This window comes from Mustela putorius, unplaced genomic scaffold (assembly GCF_011764305.1).
Source record: "Mustela putorius furo isolate JIRA1106 unplaced genomic scaffold, ASM1176430v1.1 tig00000765_pilon_pilon_pilon, whole genome shotgun sequence".
Classification (NCBI taxonomy): domain Eukaryota; kingdom Metazoa; phylum Chordata; class Mammalia; order Carnivora; family Mustelidae; genus Mustela; species Mustela putorius.
This window is the reverse complement of record NW_025421470.1, coordinates 2,037,180-2,052,771: the sequence shown is the minus strand read 5'-3', so window position 1 is coordinate 2,052,771 and position 15,592 is coordinate 2,037,180. Positions and strand designations below refer to the sequence as shown.

Sequence of the window (15,592 nt, the reverse complement as noted above, 5' to 3'; positions counted from 1 at the left end):
CAGAAGGACCTTCCTCAGGGTGGGGCGGACCTAGGGCACGTCGGCATCACCCCGCGACCCCGTTCTGGCCCCCGGGGCGGGCTGGGCCCCCGGAGCCGGGAGAGGCCGGGATCCCGCGGGAGAATGCCCGGCTGCACGGAAGGGTCCCGGGCCCGTCCTGAAGGGTCCGGAGCAAAGGAGCGGGACCGCCCGAGCCCCTCCTCGGCTCCAGCCGTCTCCGGTCCCGCTGCTGCCGCCTCCCCGGGTCTCTGCCGAGGGCGGCCCGGGCCGCGCTCACACCCGCGGCAGGCACGGCCCTGCGTCCACTGCCGGGCGCCCGCAGCCCGGGCCGCCGCGGGGACCGCTCAGCGTCGCCACCAGCCGCCGCGCTCGGAAATGCGGTGGACTAGGGGAGTGCCCCGCCGCGGACTCCTGGGGTCGGAAGCTCCCAGAGGGGTTCGACCCAGGAACCCTCCCGGGGCGGCCGCCAACCACCTGGCGCAGGAGGGCGACTGCGCAGGCGCGGCCCCGCCCACCGGCGCGCTCGCGGGACGGCGGCCGGGCCGACTGCGCAGGCGCGGGGCACGCTGGTTACGCGCGGGGCTCTGTGACCGCGTGACCCTGCGACCCGAGTCCCCGCGCAGTCATGGCGGCGGTCAGGGCCTTGGTGGCGTCCAGGCTACGCGCGGCCTCCGCGTTCGCGCCGCTTCACGCGTCCACCCCACGCGCGGCCCTCCACGGCTCGGCGCCGCGCCCGGGGGCCAGGGTCGCGCTGGTGAGCGGACGCCGGCGGGCGGGGCTGGGGGCGGGGCTACCGCCGAGGCCGGCCCCTAAGTCCCCGCCGCACCCCTCCACCCCCAGGTCGTGCCCCCAACCCCCCGCCGCACCCCTCCACCCCCCGGGTCGTGCCCCCCAACCCCCCGTCGCACCCCTCCACCCCCCAGGTCGTGTCCCCAACCCCCCGCCGCACCCCTCCACCCCCCGGGTCGTGCCCCCCCCCCCCCCCCCCCCCCGCCCCCCCCCCCCCCCCCCCCCGTGCCCCCCCCCCCCCCGTCGCACCCCTCCACCCCCCCCCCGTGTCCCCAACCCCCCCCGCCCCCCCCCCCACCCCCCCCCCGTGCCCCCAACCCCCCCCCCCCCCCCCCCCCCCCCACCCCCCGGGTCGTGCCCCCCCCCCCCCCCCCCCCCCCCCACCCCCAGGTCGTGCCCCCAACCCCCCCCCCCCCCTCCCCCTCCCCCCCCCCCCCCCCAGTCGTGCCCCCCCCCCCCCGCCGCCCCCCTCCACCCCACGGGTCGTGTCCCCAAACCCCCCCCACCCCCCCCCCCCCACCCCCCCACCCCCCCCCCCCCCCCAGCCCCCCCCCAACCCCCCGTCGCACCCCGGCCGGGCCCCCTGCTCTCCTCCAGGCCAGCCCCCTAACTCCCCCCCTGCACCCCTCCACCCCCCCCCCCAGGTCGTGCCCCCCACCCCCCCCCCGCACCCCCTCCACCCCCCCGGGTCGTGCCCCCAACCCCCCCCGCCGCAGCCCTCCACCCCCAGGTCGTGCCCCCAACCCCCTGCCGCACCCCTCCACCCCCCAGGCCGCCCCCCCAACCCTCCGTCGTCGCACCGGCAGGGCCCCCTGCTCTCCTCCAGGCCAGCCCCCTAACTCCCCCCCTGCACCCCTCCACCCCCCAGATCGTGTCCCCAAACCCCCCCCCGCCACACCCCCCTCCACCCCCAGGTCGTGCCCCCCCCCAACCCCCCGCCCCACCCCTCCCCCCCCAGGTCGTGCCCCCAACCTCCCCGCCGCACCCCTCCACTCCCCAGGCCGGGCCCCCTGCTCTCCTCCAGGCCAGCCTCCTAACTCCCCCCACTGCACCCCCTCCACCCCCCAGGTCGTGCCCCCCCAACGCCCCCCACCACACCCCTCCACCCCCCCCAGGTTGCGCCCCCAACCTCCCCGCCGCACCCCTCCACCCCCCAGGTCGTGTCCCCAACCCCCCCCTGCCGCACCCCTCCACCCCCAGGCCGCCCCCCCAACCCCCCGTCGCACCCCTTCACCCCCAGGCGGGGCCCCCTGCACTCCTCCAGGCCAGCCCCCTAACCCCCCCTGCACCCCTCCAACCCCCAGGCCGGCCCCCCAACCCCCCACCACACCCCTTCACCCCCCAGGCCAGCCCCCTAACTCCCCCCCCTGCACCCCTCCAACCCCCAGGTTGTGCCCCAAAACCCCCCGCAGCACCACCCCTCCACCTCCCAGGCCAGGCCCCCTGCTCTCACCCAGGCCGGCCCCTAATCTCTCTGCTGCTGCTCCCCCTGCTCCCCCAGAAAAGGCTCCCTAGCCCCTCAGCCACCCCCTCTCTGAGTTGGGCCCCCAGGCTCCTCCCTTAACCCCCTACCCCACCCCTGCGCAGCCCTCACCTCTGTTGTCCAGGGTCAGTTCCCTTCTCTGCTCTGAGCCTGCCCTTCTTCACACACACACACACACACACACGCCCACCCCCAGGGCAGCGGCTTCCAGGTGGGCTCCCCCCTGACCCCCACTCCCCCGCAGGTGCTGTCTGGATGTGGCGTCTACGATGGGACTGAGCTCCACGAGGCCTCAGCGTAAGCCCTCAAGGACGGTTGCCTTTTCCTGAACCATTTGGGGACCCTTCGTCTAGACAGGCAGAAACCAGTGAGCTGGGGAGTGAGGGGCAGGGAGCCCCTCGAGTCCGTGGCCTTGTGCCCCAGAGATAAGCAGGGAGCACTTCTGGTGCCCTGTTGGCACCAGCTGCTTCCCTCGGAGGCCCCGGGGCGTGGGGGTCCTCCTCCTGGCTCTCCCCCGGCTCTCTGGGCTGCGTCTTTGATGGGACCCGTCAGCCGTCGCTCGTCCTTCTCTTACTTGAGTGAAAAGGCTTCTGTGCGCCTGAGCGCTAGGCCTTGTGGGCCTGGAGCAGGTTGGAGGAGAGTTTGCACGTGGCTGGGGAGCATGTCCCTCCTGGGTGCGGGGCCACAGGGAACCCACAGGAGCCCGAGCCCCCCCCAGCCTGCGCCCGCCCTCCCATCCAGTGTGGGCACCGGCCCGCAGTGGACTTCGGCGTGTGCAGAGCTGGTGGGCAGTGGAGAGCCAGGAGAGCTTCCAGGGGGCTCGGGGCTGGGGCACGAGAACACGGGAGCACGGGGTAGCGGGTGGACACGGAGCCGAGTGCGGAGAGCCCTGCAGGTTACAAGGAGCCGAGCCCGAGTGACGGGGCGGTGCTGGCCCTACCGGCTCACGCCGCCGGCTCTGAAGGGGGACAGTGAGATCCCAGGCCTGGAACGGAGCAGCCCTCGGGGAGACCTGGACATCTCTCCCCCGGCCCTCTGGCCATGACAGGAAGGGTGGAGCAGAGCGGGACTCGAACCTCCTGTCCTGACTGAAGCCCGGCTCAGCCCTCCCGTCCTGCGTCGGTCGTCTGTGGGAGGAAGAGCACCCAAAGCATTCTGGGAACCTAGACTTTGAGGCTGGGACCGGCCCGGTCGCCCGTCCCCTGCACCCCGGTTTGTAGAGGGAGCTGGGGGACCAGCTGGGCTCTCCAGGCTGATTCAGTGGCAGCGAATCTGAACTGTGGACGTGGGGGTCCTTGGCCAGCCGGCCGTAGCCCTGCGGGAAGGCTGCGTGATGGTAGCCGCCGTAAGGGGTGTGCACGGGGCCCTCTGCGGGGCGCTGCCCGTGCACGCGGAGTGACAGGCAGTGCCGGGTCGGCCTTGTCTCACAATCTGTCTTTCTCCCACGCAGGGTGTTGGTCCACCTGAGCCGTGGCGGGGCCAAGGTCCAGATCTTCGCTCCTGACATCCCTCAGATGCACGTGGTCGACCACACCAAGGGGCAGCCTTCCGAGAGCGAGACCAGGTGTGGGTCCCTCCCTGAGTCCTGCGCGTGGACCAGGACCTGCTGGAAGCTGCCCGAGACCCCGTGGGCTTGGTCGCGTTGTCCCAGCCACGAATCTGGCTGCGTTCCGGGCTGTCCTGCGACGGTGCCGTGGTGGCGCTCGTTACCCTCCACCCCTGCCAGAAGTCCTCCTGCCTGGCTTTTGTGATCCCCTGCCCTGCGGTCAGCGTGGACTCCTGCCCCTGCCTGGGCCCCAGTCTCGGAGCATCTCTGTCCCCGAGGCCCGTGCAGTCTTGGCACATGCTGAGGCTCCTCCGGCTGCAGGGTCCAGCCAGAGACAGCGCAGTCTCCTGCTGGGCAGGCCCTGGCTGCTTCCCTCCACCTCTGCGGTACCGGGACCTTCCCACGCCGGCTTTCGTCAGGCCCCAGGGCTAAGCCGGCCAGATGCTGCGAGGGGCCAAGCCGGCCAGATGCTGCGAGGGGCGAGGCCGTCTTTCTAGACGCCGACCTTGAGCACATGCGTGTTTGCTCCTGGGCCGGCCCGGCTCTGCTCTCCACACCCTGACGCTACTTCAGGTCTCTGTTCTCTCCCAGGAACGTCCTGACGGAGTCTGCGAGGATCGCCCGCGGCAAGATCACCGACCTGGCCCGGCTCAGCGCTGCCGATCACGACGCCGCCATCTTCCCTGGAGGCTTCGGGGCCGCTAAGAACCTGTGAGTGCTGGAGGGCCGCGGGGGCCGGGGCGTGGGGTCCCAGAGGCCGCACGGAGCTGCTCTGTCGGGGCCCCGGTGTTACGTCAGCAGGACGCAGGCTTTTCTCTCACTTCTTGCTGGGTGTTCCCGGTACCGGCCGCTGCGGGGTGGGGGCGGCGGGGGCTTCCTCTGATCAGCGATGGCGCTGGCCGGGCTGGTCCCATCAGGACCTGTGTCCCCGCACGTGTTCCTCACAGACACCGCCGCCTCACGGGCCTGGCCGCAGGGAAGCCGCTGTCCCCGTGGGCTGTGCGGAGGCTGGTCTGTCGGGAGGAAGGGAGCCTTCCTCATTTTGTTCTCCGGTCGTTGCCGTGGTAGCCGGAGCACAAGCTGTCACCACGTCGGCGTGACGTCCCTTGGGTTTCAGGTCCTGTTTCTGTTCCCGTTTCTCCACCTGTCCCTGCGTGCCTCACGGAAGTGCTCTGTGCTGGCCGCGCCGTCCCGGCTCGTCCCTTCCTGGCCAGCCCCCCTGCGGCTGGCGTGGGAGGACAGGAAGCAGCTGTGTCGCCTGCTTTGGGGTCGGACGGGGACCCTAGTGGGGGTTACAGCCTGTTACAGCCTGGGCTCGGCGGGTGTCAGTGGAAACCCCGCAGACTGGGCTCCACGGGGAGCATCTCCCTGGGTCGCAGACGAACCGGCTGCTGTGGTCCACGGCCAGGCGCCCCGACAGCGTGGCTGGCTGGGAGCTCGGGCAGCCAGCCCCCCACTCCGCCCCCCGCTCCCCCTCCTGTCCCAGACCAGGCGGGTGCGGGGTGCTGCCGGCACGCTCCTGCACAGCCTCGGCCCGCGAGCACCTGCTGGGTTTCCTTGCTGTGCCGTCCGGCCTCCTCTCGAAGGTCCCTGCCCACCGTGCCTCCTGCGGCGGCTCCTCTTCCCCATCCTCCTCCCGCTGCCCCCGTGGGGTCTCCCCTCCTGCCCCGGCACCCTTCTCTGACGTCCGCCAGGAATTCTGTTTGTATCTGGACTGCAGGCCTCCCCACGTCTTGATCTGCCGGCTGCCTGCCCCAGGCTCGCACCACAGTGTCCTGTCGACATTCTGTCACCTGGACCGTCCCCCGTCAGCCCCGCCTCCGCCTGGACTCCTTGTGTGCAGGGTGTGGGGTGGGGCGGGGAGCGAGCCTGGGACCCTCGTGAGCACCGCCCCCTGCACCCTGTTTGGTTGGTTGGTGGGCGCTGTCCCCCTGCAGCAGTGTCCTGGCTCGCTGTGTCCCGGTGCCCTGCACCCAGAAGTGAGGGGCACAGGCAGTTAGAGACCCTGAGCTGTTTCGACGCCTCATGGTTCCCCTCGGCCTCCAGATACCCGAACGGCTCTGTCCAGGTCCCAAGCCTCTGCCCGCCCGTGGGGCCGGTTCCCACAGCGCCTCCTCCTCTGGGAGCCCTGCCTCACCTCACGTCCGCTCCGTCGTCCACATGCCGGCTCTCGGGGGAGCGGCCCTCGTCCCCACCGCCTGCACGCGCACCGGCAGAAGCTGGCGGGGAACGGCCTCCGTAGGCTTCACTCTGCCAGGCCCTGGGGCTTTTCCTCGGGGAGATGAGCCTGAACTCTGACCAGTGCCCACCTCTCCCCTCGCAGCCCGGGTGAGGGCACTTTCGGACGGTGCTGGGGCTGTGCCCGTGGCACGGCTAATGACCACATGCGGTTGACCTAGAAGCACAGGAGGGAGATGAGCAGGTTGTTGGCAGATCTTTGCCCTGCGTTCCAGGGAGCCGTGGCCTTGGGTCAGCGTCCCCATCTGTGAACTCACTCTTCCCCCGGGCAGGCTGGGGCTTCAGGTCTCCTGCCCCGTTCATCCTGACCGTTCCAGAAGAGACGTCAGCTTGGTGGGGTTGGCACCCTTCGCCACGGCTGCCGGTTGGGCCGTGTGCACGCAGCGAGGGGCGGCAGGCGAGCTCGCAGGGGACAGAAGTTCTTGCTGTTAGGAGCCTCGGGCCCGTCCCTGCCCTGGTTGCCCCTTCACGTGTACTTCCGAGAGGTTTCCGTGTGGTTGTGTTAAGTCTGACCGGGGCACCGGGCTGGCGCGGTTGGGCGAGTGTCCAGCACTTGGTTTCGGCTCAGGCTGTGATCCAGGGTTGTGAGTGGGAGCTCCGCGCACGGGGGTCTGCTGGACGTTCCTTCTTCCTCTGTGCGCACGCACACGTTCTTGCTTTCCAAGGTAACGTCTTCTTTTTTAAAAGAGGAAAGTGTAACCAGTTGGAGGCCCGTTAAGCGTCTTATTCTGTATGTGTCACAAACGGTGGCTTGTTGGTGGCCCATTAAGCACCTCATGGCTGTACGTACAGACCCCGTCGGGCAGACGCCCCAACTCGGATGGACACGTGTGGTTTCCAGGCCTCACGTGTGGGCTGCTACTGGCTTCTGGGGGAGATAGTTGATGTGTGTTAAAGCGGGACGCGTGATAGCTCGGCCACGCGGGCACACCCTGAGACGGTCAGGCCGCAGGTGGCAGAGCCCCGTGGTGCCCACGCGTTCCTGGGCCAGAGGTGTGCACACGCGCGTGCCATGGAGCCAGAGTGGGGCTCCTGGGAGAGTGGGCGTGCTTTTCGGCTCACCAGCTGCCTCCCAGAGAGGTGCCGGCGCGCAGCCGGTGGGCGGGGAGGCCGTCCAGACCCCCGAGCCGCGCCTGCCCCAGTGAGAGGCGCGGTGTCCTGTCTTCTAACCCGCGCGACTTCCTCGTGCGTGGATGGCGGGTCACGGTTTTCAGGCCCGCAGCGTGTCCTGCTCCTCCTTGGCTTACGGAGCCGACCTCTGAGGACTCGGTGCGGCCCGCGGCCTGGACACCTGCCGGCTGTGGTTCTCCCGGGGACCGGCCTCCCCCCGCTCACCTCTCGGCCGCCCCCTCCCTCGCTGGGCTTGAAGAAGTAGAAAAAGTAACGTATGTGATTGCCTGAAAAATGCTCATGCACGTGACCTGCTTGTCCCAGGAGCTGGGGAGTTAGCGCAGCTGCGCGGCCGTCTCCCAGGTGCGGTGGGGGCCCCGGGCAGGCCAACCCCCGGCCGTGAGAGCTGAGCCGCCTCTTCTCGTGGTAGGAGCACGTTCGCCGCTGACGGGAAGGACTGCAGGGTCCACGGGGATGTGGAGCGGGTCCTGAAGGAGTTCCACGCAGCCGGCAAGCCCATCGGGTAGGTCGGGGCAGTGGGGGAGGGCGGGGCTGCGCGGTCCTCGAGGCCGTTTTCACTCGGGGCTCGCGGTCGTTAGAGGCGCCTTCCCGCTGGGAACATCCTGCGGTCATGGTAACTCGTTCTGCTGACTTCACAGGAGGAAAGCTTCTAGAAGACTCCCCCGCCAGTCCGTCCCCAACCCCGGCTTTGCCAGCACCTCCTCCCCTCGCCAGGCGTCCGCCATCCTGTCCCCCTCCAGGCCGGCTGCGGCTCCTTGGCCCAGCGCCCTCCCCTGCCCTGGGGCAGCGTTCAAGGCGCACCCAGACTCCCGCAGGCCGCCGCACCCCGGACCGGAGCTCGCCCGGCGGGCTGCACCGGCCCCCAGCTTATCGGCATGAGTGCGCCGGGGCGTGTGGGTGGTGCAGGTCCGCTGGTGCGAGAAGTGCCCCGGGAGCTCCGCCGGATGCTCTGAATGCGGGTGTGGACGAGGGAGCGCGCCAGCCTCTGCGGCTGCGTGAGCGGGGTCGCGTGACGACAGTCCCCACGCGGGTCACTCGCCCGAAGTCCTGCCGGTCACGGTGCGGGACCCCTCCTCACGGAAGGCTCTGGCCTCGGGTCTATAGGCTGGCCGCCCATGGGCTTGGAGGACGCCATGCTGGGCCACCCGGGAGCGGGGGACGGCGTGACCCCTTCCTCTCCTCTCCTGGGACGCCAGCCCTGGAGTAGCTTCTGCTCATGTGGCTGAGCGCCAGGGACGACCCTGTATCACGAGTGCAGGCGGGAGCTAGGGGCCCGGTGGCTGTGCCGCCTCGCTTGGGTGTCCCCTGAGCAGTGCCATCGAGGGCCTCTGGCATGGCCCGAGAGCAGGGTGGGTGGCTGTGCCAACAGCACCACTCCAGGGCTCATGGCCACACTGCTGGCCGTGTGTCCCGTGTCGCGGCTGCCAGGCTAGGGACATGGGCGCTTCAGGACGCCAGTTCTGATGGCTTTCTGCCTTCTTGGTGGCTGAGGGAGGTTTTCTCCCACGCGTTTCTAGCGCGTGTTTTAGGCGTGACGTTTGCGAAGGAACACGAGTATGTTGGCGTCACTCTCACGGCTCGCCGGAGCAGCCTGGGGACAGAGCCCTGTGGGCCTGCACGGGAGCCCAGACAGGCCGTGCTGACCGTGAGCTGGGCAGGGGCCGCCAGCGGCATGCTTGGGCCCAGAGGGAGGGCAGGGTCAGCCCGGCCTGCAGCCACACGGTGGTGCCACGTGTCCCCCGCGCGCATGGCCATGGGCGGGCCCGGGCCGAGGTCTGGCGCTTCGGGTCAGCGGGGCCTCCTGGTGGGAGCACAGCTTCAGAGGAGCCCGGCGGGAGCGCCCAGAGTGAACCACAGGCCTCCGACACCCTGGGAACGGCCCATTGGGTGTAGCGGGGCTCAGGGCTCTCATGGCGGGGGTCCTTGGCTGCCGTGGTGCCGGGCACATTCTCTGGCCCGCTGAGACCGCTTCTCACACCCTCTGCGGAGAGGGCGTCTCTGGGACATCCGTGCCCCGGCGTCAGCTGCTGCTGTGTGAAAAGCCACCCAGAACCCAGGTTGAAGTCCGCTGTTGCCTTCTGAGAGCCCTTCTCTGCGGCCAACACAGCAGGCGGCCGGTACCCACGGGCCCTCTGCTGCTGGGGCTGCAGCGCGTGGGGCAGTGAGGGGAGCTCCCGTCGCTGCGACACTCCTCGCTCCGTGGGCCCGGCGGCCGCTGCTGGGCTCCTCCTCATGGTCAGTCCCGCCCCGGGCCTGGCGTGCGCACGTGTAGCCCTGAGCCCGCCCTGTCCTGCTTTCCAGCTTGTGCTGCATCGCTCCTGTCCTCGCGGCCAAAGTGCTCCATGGCGTTGAGGTCACCGTGGGCCACGAGCAGGAGGAAGGCGGCAGGTGGCCCTACGCAGGGACCGCGGAAGCCATCAAAGCGCTGGGTGCCAAGCACTGCGTGAAGGGAGTGACCATATCCTTTCCGGCAGCCGGGGGCAGCAGCGTGTGGTGCGGGGGCCAGTCCTCTGACATTGGGGACTGACGCAGGCAGGCAGCATCGAACTAGGGTCTGTGCTGCTGGGGCTTCTGGGGACATGTGCATGACGGGTGTCACACCTGCTGCCGTGGCGTGCCCAGGCCTCGACCCCCACGGGGCCACCTGGTCAGCCAAGTGCATGGCCTCAGGCTCCATGGGGTCAGGTTTCTGGGCGGGGGTGGGGGGAGCAGGCTGCCTGGCTTGGCTGGGAGCTCCCTGGGCACCGTGGATGGGGAGCCATCCCACGTGGCCTTGTGGGATGCTGGTCCTCCTGTGGGTGCCCGGTACTGTGCGCACAGAGCCTCGGGCCACAGGCCGACCGCATTCCGGCTCCACGGCTGGACCCAGACTCTCCACGTGGGCCAGGGTTGAGGAGCGGAGCGGCACGGTGTCCCCCAGGGATTTGGAGACAACACCGTGTCCCTCTGGGTGTTCGTCTCAAAGCTGCCTCTCTCTCCTCGTGGGCGGTTTCCGGTGCGGCACTCTGTCTCCCCCCTATGCAAAACGGGGCAGAGCCCACAGCCATCCGGGTGGGCTGGCCACGCGGCCTTGGGGTTGGGCGCAGGAGGGCGCATGTTGTTAGCATGGGACAGGCCCAGGCCTGTGCCTGCTGGTATCTGGGTGACCGGGACAGGAATGTGGCTCGTGTAGAGGGAGGTCCCGGGTTGGCCTGTTGCTGTGGGTGAGCTCTGCTGTCCGTACGCTTCTGCCCACTGCAGGTTGGTGTGGGGCGGCAGGGGCCGGGCTGGACGCGTCGCGCCTGCGATCTCCTAGTCCTTGCTACGTGACGCGTTTCCATAACTTCTGTGCACGAAGCTCACGTGGACCAGAAGAACAAGGTGGTCACGACCCCGGCCTTCATGTGCGAGACGGAGCTCCACCACATCCACGACGGGATCGGGGCCATGGTGAAGAAGGTGCTGGAACTCTGTCGGAAGTGACCGTGCCGCCGGCCCCGCGTCCTCCACCAGGTGGAGCTGGCGGCCCGTGTGCCCCTGCCCCTGGCTGCGGGCAGGAATCCACTTGTAGGCACCTCTGCCCGAGGAGGAGGCATCCTTGGGCTCAGGCTGGTCGGTCTCCCGTGTGACTGGAGAGTGAAGCGGGGCCTGCTGGTTCAGGAAGAGAATTCGGGAGGCGTCGCCCCACGGTGTTCCGTGTGGCCTTGGGATGCTTGGCACTCGGGAGGGAAGAATTGTTTTGAGTTTATGAATCTAGTAGTTAGGAAACTGAATTATCACGCTTACTGGTAACTGAAAGTTCTGTAACCCAGAGTCAACGTGCACTAAAACGGAAAAGGGTCGCGTTGAGGCCGGGGAGAATAAACTCTTTTCCCAGATGGACACTCCGCCGGCTCATGTGACTGACGCCTTCTGAAGCTGGCGTGGGCGGCGGAAGCGAGGTTCCTCGCTTTCCAGGAAGGAAAGGAAGTTGCGGACGCACGGCCCGTGTGGTCAGCCGGCGGGGTGGGGACTGTCGGGTCGGTCCCAGGCCGCGGCAGCAGCCGACGTGAGGTGGTAGAGAAGGCGCAGGGAGGCGTCCGGGGGCAGCCCCGGCTGGCGGCCCGGGTCGTGTGTGCGCTTCTGTCTGGGGAGGGACAGCCCGGGGGCAGCCTGCGTGTGGTGCAAGCTTCCCCTGCTGTAGCACATCCCCCTCCCAGTCCCTGTCCTGTGTCCCCGGGAGAGTGGGGGCAGCTGCGAGGGTGCACTTCTGGGCCGTTCAGTTGGGGCCTGGCACCCAAGCCCTCCCCACCCCCCACCTGCCATAAGAGGTAAGTGATGATGAGCCTCGTGGGTTCCCGGGCCCGGGGACAGAGCAGTGATGCCCGATGCCGTGCGGCCCCTTCCGCCGGCAAACCGCGTGTCTGCCAGCCGGCCTCGGCACGTCTGACCTTCACGGGAACTCTGGGGGCCCGCCTGTGTCCCCCAAAGGCGGGAGCCCCTGTGGACCACCTGCAGACACCAGGGTTGCCCTGGCCCCGGGTAGCCTCCCAGGGCCCGTCAGAGGTCAGGTCACCATGGAACACTATTTCCTTCCTGAGAAACGCTTCGAGACCCTTTTCACGTGTGTGCACGCGTGTGTGTAGGGAGAAGTGCCTGGCCCCCAGGTGTGCAGCTCAGGAAGGTCCCGGCCAACACCGCGGTGGGACCACAGGGCAGAGGCCCTCCCCGCCCCCACCAGGGCCGAGCACACTGGGGTCCGGGCACAGGGACCCTTCCCGTGTGGCTTTCCTTCGTTGATGTGCTCCCCCGTGGGCCCCTCCGCAGCTTTCCCGTGTCGCGTGAGCACTGCCTTCGTGAGTGCTCCGGCAGGTGTGGGCGTGTTCACGGGCATGTGGGGTGCTGTGTCCCGTTGGTGCCACCGGGCGGTAGGGGCTTTGGAGCCTGGCCTCAGTGGGCGAGGTTTCCTCTGGTGTCTCTGATGGCTGCTGTCACCAGTCCCCTTTCTGTCCGCCGTGTCTGGCCCTGGGCGGTCTGCTGCAGCCGAGCACGTGGCCGGCGTCCTACTGACCATCGGAGTTCGTGTGCGTTGTGCTGGCGTGCCCTCCGGCGGGCACATGTGCCTTCTCCCGTTGGCCTTTTCTTCAAGGGCCTCGATGGGCTGCCGTGCGCCCGCGGCCCTTCCTGGTGTGTGGTGCTCCGTGGAGGCTGACGCGCTCGGGCCGGGAAGGCCTTCCCCGGGTTCTCTGTTGTCTGCCAGCCACGTGCTCGTCAGTGATTGGTGAGGAGGAGCCCGTCTGCCTGCACTTGGACGTCTTCTAGACACGCGGGACGTGCCCCGCAGCAGAGAGGCGTTCGGCGGGTCCCGCTCACGGCAGCCACTGGCGCCGCCGGAGCCCTACCTGCCCCCTCGGGTCTCCGCAGGGCGTGGGTGATGTCGGGCGCTGCGGGACCCAGAGCCACTCTCGGGAAACGGGCTGACGGGGTCCCCTCCTCTGCTGGGCTTCTCTGGAGGGGCAGGTACGCGGGGAGGGAAGGGGCGCGAGCACGGGGCCCGCGGAGCGGCTCAGGGCCGGTAGCGTTCACGTGGTTCCCTGCCTGTGGCCGTCGTCCTCGTCCTCCGTCCTGGGGCTTCTCGGAAGGATGAGGCGTCTGATCGCCGGTTCAGAAGGGCACACGCCCGTCTTGCTTTCCTCTCCCGGTCCCCCCGAGGTGACGAGGACGCGGGTGTGCGTGGCTTCCGTGCACCAGAGGTCCCGGCACCCGCTCACGCAGCTTCGCCGCAGCCCTGCGGGGCGGGAGGTCAGGCAGGCAGACCGGTGCTCGGGCCTGTGCTGGGGAAGGAGACCCGACGCGCCGGGAGGGCCCAGAGAGAGCCGGCCAGGGGTTGGCAACGACCGGTGCCTCCTGAATGCCGGGCGCTGTCCCACAGCTGGCGGGGGAAGGGGAGGCCCAGGTGGACAGGATGAGGCTGTGTGTGAAGAGCGTGCCGGATGGAGGCCCAGCAGGAACGGCCAGAGAGTGGGTTCAGGGGCGCCCCGGGTGCCGGTGGGGCAGAGGGCACGGGCGATGGGCCTGGTGTCCATGACCAGACCGTGGCTGGTGGTCCCTGGAAACGCCTTGACACAGAGGCCGGGCCGAGGAGTGTGTTTGTGGGAGTGTCTCCTCACCTCGCCTTGCCGCCGGCCCTGGCCTGCTGACGTGTACGTGGTTTTGGTTTCTCAGGTGCCGTCTCCATGGGCCAGGGGCCCCAGGAGAGCAGATGCCAGGAACCCCCAGGGTGGTGGGCTCAGCATGAACCTGCTGGTGGGTGCTCAAGGCCTGAGGCTGCCAGTCATGGGGTCCGTGCAGAGCCCCATCCGCGCGTCTGCCCTCAGCCCAGCTCCAGGGTCCCCTCCTCGCCCATCCCCACCGCTGGGAGCACCTGCCTCTCTCCGTTTCTTTCCTCCGCGGGGCTTCCCTTGGTGGCACTCTGGTGCGTTTTATACCGACTTCAGTTTTCGGAGCACTTTTAGGTTTCACAGGAAAATACAGAGATTTCACATACAGCCGCTGTCCCCACACGGGCACAGCCTCCCCCACTGTCCGCATCCCGCACCCGAGTCGTGTGTCTGGTCCCATGAGTGAGCCCACACGGACACGTCGTCATCCCCCAGAGTCCGTTGTTCACGGGAGGGTCCCTCTCGGGGCGGGGGTCCCTCTCGGGGCGGGCGTTCTGTGCGTTGGGACGGCTGCATAGGGACGGGCATCCACCGCTGCGGGGTCTCAGAGTCCTCTGCCCTCCCCGTCTGCCGTGCTCCGCCCATTCGTCCCTCCTCCCCCCGCCCCGCAACACGGCCTGTCACCGGCCCCACAACGGTGCCTTCGCCACAGAGTCCTGTCGCTGGGATCATACGGGCCGCAGCCGTCTCAGACCGGCTCCTGTCACTCAGTGACACGCACTCACGGTCCCTCCAGTGTTCCCTCATGGCGGGATGGCTCATGTCCTCTTCGTGCTGAACACCCTCCCACGGCTGGAGGGACAGTTCCCGTGTCCGTCCACCCGCTGGAGGGCCCCTGGGTGGCTTCCAGGGGTTGGCAGTTACGCACGGAGCTGCCGCCGCCCTCGTGTGCGGGTTTCTGTGGGGGCGTGTGTTCCCGTCCGCCGTGGGGGACCTCAGGGAGTGCGATCGCCGGGTCGGGTGGGAAGAGCAGGTTTCGTCTTGGGAGAAACCACCAAACCTTCCGAGGTGGCGGCACCACCTGCTTTCCCCGCAGCCGTGCCCGGGCGCTCCGGGCGCTCCCGTCCTCGCCAGACCGTGGCCGCTCTCGGAGGGGTGCAGCGGTGTCGCCGCTGTTTGAGCTTCATCTCCCTGGTGTCCTGGGACGTGGAGTAGCTTCTCATACACTCGTATATTTTTCAAAGTGTCCTTTGGGTTTTTTGCCGATTTTAAAGTGTGTTCTTCATTTTGTTGAATCTAGAAAATCCTTGTGTGTTTTAGGCTTTGTTCAGACCCGTGTCCTGCGTTGCTTCTCCCGCCTGTAGCTCTCCTGCTGCGGCGCGTGAGGCAGTGCCGCTGCCGTCGCTGTTAAGGACTTCTAGCGCATCGGCCTGTTCTCCCGGCTCGTAGCTTCGGTCTTGTGTCCACGAAGCCCTCACCACTGGGGCCATCTGGGTTTTCTCTGTTGTCTCCCAGGAGGCTTATGGTTCCACTTCTTACATTCAAGGCTGTGACACGTTTGAGTCCGTGTCTTTGCTGCGGGTGTCCTGTCGCTTGGCCCCATCTGTCGAACAGACCGTTTCCCCACCGCACTGCGCGTGCTCCTGTGTCGAAGGTCCGTTGGGTGTGTCTGTGTGGCTCCTTCTGGACTCTTCTGTTCCGCTGATGCACTGACCTGTGCTGTCACCAACACTGCCCACCCCACGCCACACCGCCTCGACGACTGTGGCTTTGCGGTAAATCTTGGAGTCGGGTGGGGTCAGGTGTCTTGACTTGTTCCTCTTAGCAGTGTGTTGTGTGTTAACCTCGTACTCCGCAGTGTGGCTACGATCGCTCAGTTCACGAGGGCTCTGTGTTGCCGTGTTTGCATTTTCTGCGGAGATAGTCGTGTCCTCTGTGAGCAAAGACAGTTTTGTTTTTTCTTTTCCAATCTGTATGCCTTTTATTTTATTTCTTACCTTATGTGTTAGCAAGGCCGTCCGGCACAACGCTGAAAAGGGGGGGGACGTCCTTGCCGTCGTCCGGCCTCCGCGGAAAGCCTCGACTTTCTCACCGTTAGTGTGTTGGCAGGAGGGTCCGTACGTGGTCTTGATCACGCGGAGGAGCTTCCTCTCTCTCTGATTTTCTGACAGTTTATCATGACGTGGTGTTGGAACTTGCCAGCTGCTTCCTCTGCGTCCATTGATATGATCAGATGATTTTCCTTCCTAATCTGCTGATGTGATAGACTCCATTATTTTTTTTTTC

At 68.1% G+C, this 15,592-nt stretch overlaps 1 protein-coding gene across 1 annotated transcript; it reads left to right on the top strand.

Moving 5' to 3' along the window:
• Positions 1 to 558: 558 nt before the first annotated feature.
• Positions 559 to 11,048, top strand: GATD3 (glutamine amidotransferase class 1 domain containing 3). Its single transcript, XM_045084364.1, has 7 exons — positions 559 to 754; positions 2,517 to 2,569; positions 3,723 to 3,836; positions 4,410 to 4,529; positions 7,597 to 7,689; positions 9,489 to 9,645; positions 10,521 to 11,048. The coding sequence occupies exons 1-7, from the start codon at positions 626 to 628 to the stop codon at positions 10,647 to 10,649; spliced, it is 795 nt and encodes a 264-aa protein (XP_044940299.1). The 5' UTR covers positions 559 to 625; the 3' UTR covers positions 10,650 to 11,048.
• Positions 11,049 to 15,592: the final 4,544 nt, after the last annotated feature.

What these genes read in the sequence shown, in the direction of transcription:
- GATD3 (XM_045084364.1), top strand. Translation starts at nt 626, where the DNA reads ATGGCGGCGGTCAGGGCCTTGGTGGCGTCCAGGCTACGCGCGGCCTCC. An exon ending in GAGCTCCACGAGGCCTCAGC is followed by an intron (nt 2,570 to 3,722) that starts GTAAGCCCTCAA and finishes TCTCCCACGCAG; the next exon opens with GGTGTTGGTCCACCTGAGCC. An exon ending in TTCGGGGCCGCTAAGAACCT is followed by an intron (nt 4,530 to 7,596) that starts GTGAGTGCTGGA and finishes TTCTCGTGGTAG; the next exon opens with GAGCACGTTCGCCGCTGACG.